Source organism: Phaseolus vulgaris, chromosome 9, assembly GCF_051622355.1.
Source record: "Phaseolus vulgaris cultivar YP4 chromosome 9, ASM5162235v1, whole genome shotgun sequence".
NCBI classification, from domain to species: Eukaryota; Viridiplantae; Streptophyta; class Magnoliopsida; order Fabales; family Fabaceae; genus Phaseolus; species Phaseolus vulgaris.
This window is the reverse complement of record NC_143506.1, coordinates 25,283,126-25,291,963: the sequence shown is the minus strand read 5'-3', so window position 1 is coordinate 25,291,963 and position 8,838 is coordinate 25,283,126. Positions and strand designations below refer to the sequence as shown.

General features: G+C 38.3%; 2 protein-coding genes across 2 annotated transcripts; one reads left to right on the top strand and one right to left on the bottom strand.

Moving 5' to 3' along the window:
* Positions 1-3,485: 3,485 nt before the first annotated feature.
* Positions 3,486-8,795, bottom strand: SLO2 (Pentatricopeptide repeat (PPR) superfamily protein). Its single transcript, XM_090295465.1, has 2 exons — positions 6,283-8,795; positions 3,486-5,738 (listed from the first exon to the last, which is right to left on the bottom strand). The coding sequence occupies exon 1, from the start codon at positions 8,793-8,795 to the stop codon at positions 6,678-6,680; it is 2,118 nt and encodes a 705-aa protein (XP_090151591.1). The 3' UTR covers positions 3,486-5,738; positions 6,283-6,677.
* On the top strand, positions 3,757-5,972 carry LOC137821357 (ABC transporter G family member 5). The gene has a single exon (XM_068625911.2). The coding sequence runs from the start codon at positions 3,757-3,759 to the stop codon at positions 5,689-5,691; it is 1,935 nt and encodes a 644-aa protein (XP_068482012.2). The 3' UTR covers positions 5,692-5,972.
* Positions 8,796-8,838: the final 43 nt, after the last annotated feature.

Below are 8,838 nucleotides of genomic sequence, written 5' to 3'. Positions count from 1 at the left end.
TTCAATGCTTCATGTATTCTGCCTTGACATTAGTGTGTATAACTGAATTGGTGGATCTTTGTTGTTGTTGAATTGCGGTGACTGAGTTTTTGGTGTTGCAGCAGAGAATTTTAAAAAAAAGAGTCAAATCTGTTGATTTTTTTCTTTTTGGTGCAGAATGGTGACATAATTGTCCAAACGGTGCAAACAATAGCTTGAATTATCTTGTTGTCATTGAATTTGGTTTCAAGCACATAACGTGTTTGATAAATTGATTCAGTGAAAAAATATTTGAACTGCCAGTGACAATTATTTGATTCAAGTGGTGCTATTTTTTTTTCTTTTGGTTCGGAAATTGCTGGTTGGCACTTTTGGTAATTTTTTGGTCCCTTGGAATTGGTGGAAGTTGAGTTCGTTAGCAGCCTAAACATTTCTTTTGAATTGGTGTGTTGTTGGTCCAGTAGAAGCTTGGTGCACTCAGAAACTATTAGTCCAAGTTTTGTCTTGGTGCAGATTTTCCCAAAAGGTGTTAAGCAATTTTCTTTAAAAAAGAAATCTGCACATAATTTGTTGATGCAGTGGTTCAGTGATCCAATTGAATTTCCCATTGATTTGGAAATTTGGAATTTGCGTAAGAATAACAGAGCAAGAGTTCACTATTTTGTTTAAAAAAAACGCTGGAACTTACAAGAATTGGAGGTAAATTGGTTTAACTGTGCAGAATTGTGTTGGTGAAGTTTCCAATTTCAATTTGGATTTGTCACATTGCAGGGCCAATTTGATGAAAACGTAACCTGGCTTGAATATGCATTTTATTGTGGGACCCATCCGGTGATTGAATAATTGGTGTGATTGGATTAAATTGTGGCACGTAACAGCGTGAATTGGTAAGAATGTACGTGATTTGTTTCACAATTTTAAAGCATATTCTGGTGGTTTGCGATTGAAAAATTTTGGTGTGGGGTCCACGAGAATTGTTTTGGAAATAGTAATAAATTTCTGCACGTGAAGTTGCAATTCAGTGGGTTCAGTTTGTGCCACATTTTGTTGCATTCAAGCCAGGACCAATTACATTCAGAGTCTCATTTTTGAGAAATTTGATCATTCTTTATTTTAATTTGGTAATCCAATTCTCCTGTTTAAGTGCTTCCTTTGACAATCTTTAAGTGCTTCCTTGACATCTTGATTTAAGTGCTTTCTTGACATTTTGAGATGAAAATTATTTAATCTTTGGAAAATGTTTACTAACATTGCTAGTTAGCATATTTGAGAACAAAAAGTCAAGCTAAGGATGACCACTCTCGAGAGAATTAACAAGTAGAAGTTCAAAAGCAAGAGTTAAATACTAGATTGAAGAGAAGAATGCAAACACCAAGAGAATTTTTTTACTTTGCTTTTTATATTAATTCGCTTGTAATTCTTTGACACTAATAGTGAAATCAATAATGCGTGTAGACGGTGAGTGTCTCAAAGGTCCGCAGGTGCCAATGAACCTTGTTTGGGATTTGTTTAGTTTTAATTTCATCTTAATATGCTTATATAGTGAGTGTGTCTTAAGAAGTCAACAAGTGCTTCTAAACCTTACTTAGGATTAGTGTCTTAGAGTCTTTTCAGAGTTTAACTTTTTTTTTAAGAAAAATTAATTGGAGTTTCCATTAAGGAATGTTGGTGAAAGCTAAATAAGATAACTCTGGTTAGGAAAGACTTAGTACTTAAGTAGTCCTAATGACTCACCTCTCTTTTCTGGGAGTGAACTTGGAAACACTTAGACTTTTCAACCTTCTTGTGAACTTGGCTCGTCTTCAGGATTTGGGGACACATGGGTCCCTTCCTCCAGTTTCTTTCTCAATGCTCCATTCTTGTGCCTTAAAGTAGTGATGTCCTTTGCTTCTATCTCTCAAGCTCAACCATTTCCTTCTACAATTCCATCAACAAGGTCATTTGTCCTACTTCAGTCATACAATTGTCCACTGATTTTTGACTTTCGATCATCATGTTTCTCATTGATACCATAAAGTCCGTTAACGTCTTTCTCAACCCCACGATGGACACCGATTGTTCTTACAAGGATCGAGTAGGTCTCCTCTTATACTGTTGCTAAGTAGGCTTCAAGGTGTTGTCATCCAAGGTGTGATGAGTAACATCTCGGGTTTGAGAGGGGGTATACCTGCAAAGGTACTCCAACACTCAAGTTAGCTTAAGAGTATATGTGAGTAATGAGTGTTATTGCATGTAACCTTACCTATCCCAAAGTCAACTTATTTATAAAGTTGGAGCGGATGGACTTGGATCAATATGGATAGGGTCCATAATCTCGTGTTAACCAAGATGTACGATTAGTTTATCATGTTTGATTAGGGTTAAGGTTGTACTTAATTAGGCGCTAATCTTGTGCTTGAAAGTTGCTTTAGGTTTCTAATATGTCGATAGTATATGAGGTCAAGGTGGTCTTGGTTGCAAATGGGTTGAGGTTATCTCAGTTGTATATGATACCATACCCATATTGAGTTACACTTTGGGATGAACTTGTTAGATTGGTGAAAATTCAGCCACACACTTGAGGACTCAAAGGGATGACTACTTTGTTAATTTTAAATTTCCTATTATGTAACTACAAAATCCTATGAGTTTATGCTTAGGTGTTTTGCAATAACTACAACAGTAGCTCTTTAGGCTCTCTTTTTTTTAAAAATAACTTTCATCAAGATCACTTTTACAAAAATGCACAGTTCATATATTTCACACTTATTCATAAGCTATTAATCAAGTCAGGTAAGACAGATTCTATCTTATTTGAGAAGCTGCAAAAGTTTGAATTTCTATTCAATTCTTTAAGGTGGGGCAAATTATTCAGGTTGGAGGTTTTTCTTATTTCATACTCCAACACTTCCTCCTAAATCTGGCTCATTTAAAAAACATAGATTCACTATTTGTAAATAGCAAAGGCATCTTTGGTCAGCCCTCTTATTCTAATTTGGCAACATTAGAACCCTGAAACAACCGTTCCAATGATGAGACGACAACAGGTGGTGTGAATTTTATGCCTGATTTTACAGAAAATCTCAGATTAGTTCCCTGCAAGAATTATGTGCACAAAGAGCTTAACTTTTATTTTACAACCCTCAAGTTTTTGGAATAATAACATAAATTATACTAACATTTAGAGCACAAATCACCTGCATCAAGTTTATTAAAAAACATTATACTAATATATTTTACATATTATATTAATTCCTTTGATTAGTAACAAGATTGCTGTAAACATTAAAGAATGAGACAATCAATACAATAACACCAAAAATAATTAAAAATATCCTTATAGTTTACTCAGTATTATATTTATATAAATAAATATCCCACCCAGAGAGGTTGAAGGGCTAACTCAATCTCACAGTGGCATCAACCTTGCTCGGAAACTATTATGATGCGAATTTAGCATCCTCCAACTGTTTTGTAGTTCCAGTTGGCCACTGAAGATGAGAATCAAAGAACGTTCACGTGAAGCATTCCATTTAATAATTTTATTCACCATGCACTAGCCAGAACAAGTGCACGTGAACTATGAATACAAAGTTTGAGGATCTCAATGTCTTTGCAGTGAAATCCCTTCGATCCACTCTTGTTTCACAGTAAGAGGCTGAGGCCCAAACAGTAGATTCAACTTTACAAAATAATATAGAAAATATAGAGCAAAACAGCCAAAAGGGCTTGTAATAAGAAGAGAGTAGAAGACAAACAGATAGTGAAAGAGCAAAAAGAGAGCAAAGAACGTATTCAATGAAGAAACAAGGGTGTGAGGTTGAGGCAACAGACATCAACTACAGGATCCGTACAAAGGCAACAGAGCAACCTTCTAAAATCTTCAGCAAATTTCTACAATTGAATAGGGAAGAAGATGGTCGTGAAGCAGAAGATGAAGAAAAAACTGAACAAAGATCATGCAGTGGAGTTAGGCATGTCCTCAAGAACGTGAATTGCATAGCAAAGCCACGGGAAATTCTGGCAATTGTTGGGCCAAGTGGGGCTGGGAAATCATCCCTTCTTAAAATCCTAGCTGGTAAAGCTAGTTCACAAAGTGGGTGTATCTTGGTGAATCAAGAACCTGTGGATAAAGTTCAGTTCAAAAAAATATCAGGGTATGTTACACAAAAGGATACCTTGTTTCCCTTACTTACGGTTGAAGAAACTATAATGTTTAGTGCAAAGCTAAGGTTACGTCTTCCTCAAGAACAAATATGCTCCAAGGTCAAGTCACTGATTCTAGAGCTTGGTCTTAGCCATGTTGCTAGGACTAGAATTGGAGATGACAGGGTCCGTGGCATATCTGGTGGTGAGAGGCGTCGAGTTTCCATTGGTGTTGAAGTCATACATGATCCAAGGGTACTGATTTTGGATGAACCAACTTCAGGGCTTGATAGTACCTCAGCTTTGCAAATAATTGATATGCTTAAAGTCATGGCTGAATCTAGGGGCCGAACTATAATCCTAACTATCCACCAACCCGGGTACAGAATAGTGAAGTTGTTCAACTCAATACTGTTATTGGCTGATGGTATTGTGTTGCACCATGGCACTGTGGATTTGCTGGGTGTAAATCTAAGGCTAATGGGTTTAGAGCTTCCTCTTCATGTTAATGTGGTTGAGTTTTCCATTGATTCCATCAAGACCATTCAGCAACAAAAAAAATGTCAGCAGGTTCAGCTAGAAGCACCGTGGCTATTACCAAGGACAATGCTACAAAAGAAATGTGGTGATCAAGGTGAGAGCAGAAGTGGTAAGTTTACTTTGCGACAGCTCTTTCAACAATCCAAGTTAATTGATGTAGAAATCATTAGTGCGGGAATGGATATCACTTGTGATTTTGCAAATTCTGGATTGAGAGAAACTATGATTCTCACTCATAGATTTTCCAAAAACATCCTACGCACAAAGGAACTCTTTGCATGCAGGACAATTCAAATGCTGGTTTCTGGACTTGTTTTGGGCTCAGTCTTTTGTAACAAGGATGGTCTAGTGGGAGCGAAAGAAAAAGTGGGTCTATTTGCTTTCGTTTTAACGTTTATGTTATCGAGCACCACCGAAGCTCTACCTATTTTTCTGCAAGAAAGGGATATTCTAATGAAAGAAATCTCTAATGGAAGCTACAGAGTTTCATCTTATGCTATCGCCAATGGCCTAGTTTACTTGCCATTTTTGCTCATACTTGCCATTTTATTCACAGTGCCTCTGTACTGGCTTATTGATCTCAACAGGAATTTTTCGGCATTTTTGTACTTTTTGATGCTAATTTGGCTAATTCTTTACACTGCAAATTCGGTTGTGGTATGTTTCAGTGCTGCAGTGCCTAATTTCATTGTTGGGAATTCAATGATCGGTGGTGCCATCGGTTCGTTTCTTCTGTTCTCTGGCTACTTCATATCAAAACATGAAATTCCAAGTTACTGGATTTTCATGCATTATATATCTCCGTTTAAGTATCCCTTTGAAGGGTTTCTGATAAATGAGTTCTCCAACTCAAAGAAGTGCTTGGAGTACTTGTTTGGGGCATGTGCGGTGAGGGGAGAGGATGTACTTAAAGAAGCGCAGCTTGGAGGGCAGACTAGTAGATGGAAGAATGTTGGGGTGATGGTGTGCTTCATCCTGGTTTCCAGGTTCATTTGTTTTGCAATTCTTAGGTACAGATGTTCACAAGTAGTTATCCTAAAAGTATGATGACTCTCTCACTCTCCAGAGGGTTAGTTCACATCACTTGGATTTATCTGCAGGGAGGAAACAAAGAAGATATAGAATCACATCAACAAGCAAAATATGTAAAAAGAAAAAAAAATGATATGATGTTGGTTTCTGCTTTCTTGCATTACCTAATTCACACAACCGTCTCTCTCTTCATCATGCACATTCTTCTTCCCTCCTAATTTTCTTTTACAATACATGCTTGTTGCCTAACTCTCTAATTTTCCTATATGTTGCCCAGGTTTCTACCGTTTTTATTAGCCAAATCTTTTACACACACACACACACACATATATATATATATATATATATATATTATGAAGTCTAAATTTTGGTAGTGATGATCACTCGAGCGTTAGAAAGCTTATTTCATATAGCAACTCCCAAAATGAAAATAGGGTCACGCAGTGACTTAACTATGAGCATTTCACCAGGCTTACTCTAAAATCGTAATTTCATCTACAACTCTACAATCCAAGTATTAAATACACATCTTGTAAGAGATGGTAGAGAAATATTAACAAGCACCATAATGAAACATTTAACAGCCTGAGATCTATAGACATATACCTATCATTCCTTTTATTGTAGTTTCATATCCCTAAATGCTGACGGCCAAGAGCCCATCTGATTTACCGGATGCATCCATTTGTAAGTATGACACTTTAACTATTTTTAGCTCATATCTTTGGCAATCAAACTGATTATACGATCAAAATTAGTGAGCTTATAGCTGCAAGAAAGTTAGCAGATTGAAAGTTGCACTGAAGCAATTGGTAACAACAAACTGAGGGGTACATTCGAGGTTCTGCATCTTCAGCCTACTTACCATACATTTGACTTCAACCCTTACAAAAAGTTTTGCTCGAACCCTCATCTCAAATTTCTAGAGCCTTGCTCAAAACTGCAAACTTTAATGCCAAATTTTCCTACTTTCTAGTGAAGCTTAGCCAGAAGAATTTCATTTACGCAACTGCAGTATCAGCTTCGGATTCCATTTCACAATGCAAGACAAGTTCAGAGTCACTTTCCTCCTCGCAAATCTCATCATCATCAGCTTCTGGCACATAGCCAGCCCTCTTCATCTGTTCTGTGAGAATTTTCAGAACTAGATGGATGTCCTTTCTACGAGGGTGCCTTTTATCTTTTACCATGAAAACATGCACACGACTCTGAATTTCAATCCAACTGCAACCAGGTTGCTTAACAACTCCCTGCTGCCTCATCTGTTTCCGGACTTTCACCACATCTTTCCATCTTCCAAGCTCAGCATACATATTTGAAAGAAGAACGTAAGGCCCAGAGTTCAAGGGATCAATTTCCATGAGCTTTTCCGCTACATACTTTCCTAATTTAATGTTTCCATGAACCTTACAAGCAGCAAGTAGAGATCCCAAGACAACAGCATCAGGCTGCATCGGCATTGTCTGCATCAAATCGTTTGCTTCATCAAGGCAACCAGCCCGACCTAGTAAATCAATCATGCATGTAAAATGGTCCTTCAACGGTGCTAAACCATACTCAGCCCTCATTGAGTGGAAGTAACGTCGTCCTTCTTCAACAAGTCCTGCATGGCTACATGCAGATAGAACTCCAATCATAGTAACATGATCTGGTTTTTCTCCAGATAGCAGCATTTTCCTGAAAATTTCGAGGGCATCTGTGCCATAACCATTTTGTGCATACCCCACTATCATGGCATTCCATGAGACAATATCTCTTTCTACCATATGCTCAAAAATCAGGCACCCATCTTCAACCATTCCACATTTCATGTACATATCAATGAGAGAATTCCCCACAAAAATGTCAGATTCTTCTCCAGACTGAAACCAAAATCCATGCTTCAAAATGTGAGTGTGAGCCTGTCTACCAAGTTTCAGATCGGCAAGATTTGCACACGCATTAAGTAGATTCCCAAAGGTATAATGGGTTGGCCAGAGAGAATCCCTCTTCAGGAGGAGGAAAAGTCTAACTGCCTCCTCATTCTCTCCATTCTGTGTGTAACCTGCAATAAGAGCATTCCAGGACACAACATTCCTCTCCATCATCTTTGAAAACATCAACCTTGCAGCTTTCACACTGGCTGCCCTGGCATATCCACTAACCATGGAAGTTTCAGACACCACATCCCTAACTGGCATTCTATCAAAAACCAACCGAGCTTCCCTAACTCTTTTGCACTTTGCATACATATCAACTAATGCATTGCCTAACACAAGGTCATTACGAAACTTATCCCGTTTGATGACACGAGCATGAATTTGCAAACCTTCTCTGGTAGCTGACAAGCTCGCACAGGCACTGACCACGCTGGCCATAGTTATCTCATCAGGTTCAACCCTGTTATCCATCATCCTAACAAAAATCTCCAGAGCTTTTTGCGCTGGCCCATTTTGCTCATAACACGTAATCAAACTGTTCCAAGAAACTATATTCCTCACAACCATTTCATCAAAAGCCCTTTGCGCACAAGTCACTACTCCACACTTAGAGTACATATCAACAAGAGCAGAGCCCATATAAACATCTAGTAAGTAACGACACTTTGATATCAAAGCATGGATTTGAACCCCCACATTCAAATCTGTCAACCCTGCACAAGCACTAAGAGCACTCCCAAACGAATACTCATTAACCACAAAATCCTCACTATGCATATCAAGAAAGAACTTCAACGCTTCCTCAAACCGATCATGCTGTGCAAAACCCGACACCATAGCATTCCATGAGCATTGGTCAGGCTCAGGCATCGACTTAAAAACGCTCAAAGCCTCGTCAAGCTTACCAAACTTCGTAAAAACGCTTAAAATCGCATTATAACTGAAAGTATTCCTCAGCGGCATATGAACAAACACCTTGCGTGCCTCCTCAAAACAGCCGCATTTTCCATAAGCATCGACGAGCCTGTTCTGAATGAAAATTTCAGATGAAAACTGTGCCTTAATGATTCGACAATGAATGCGACGCGCGTCAATTCCAGACTTTGACCGAATGCAAGAGTCCAATAACTTCGCGAAGGGTGAAGAATCGAGGAAACAAAGGTCACCCACCACTTTTTGAACGACCCCATGTCTACCCATTCATAGAAAGGCCCTTAATTTGAAGAAGTGGGTCCTTATAACG

What these genes read in the sequence shown, in the direction of transcription:
- LOC137821357 (XM_068625911.2), top strand. Translation starts at nt 3,757, where the DNA reads ATGAAGAAACAAGGGTGTGAGGTTGAGGCAACAGACATCAACTACAGG.
- SLO2 (XM_090295465.1), bottom strand. Translation starts at nt 8,795, where the DNA reads ATGGGTAGACATGGGGTCGTTCAAAAAGTGGTGGGTGACCTTTGTTTC.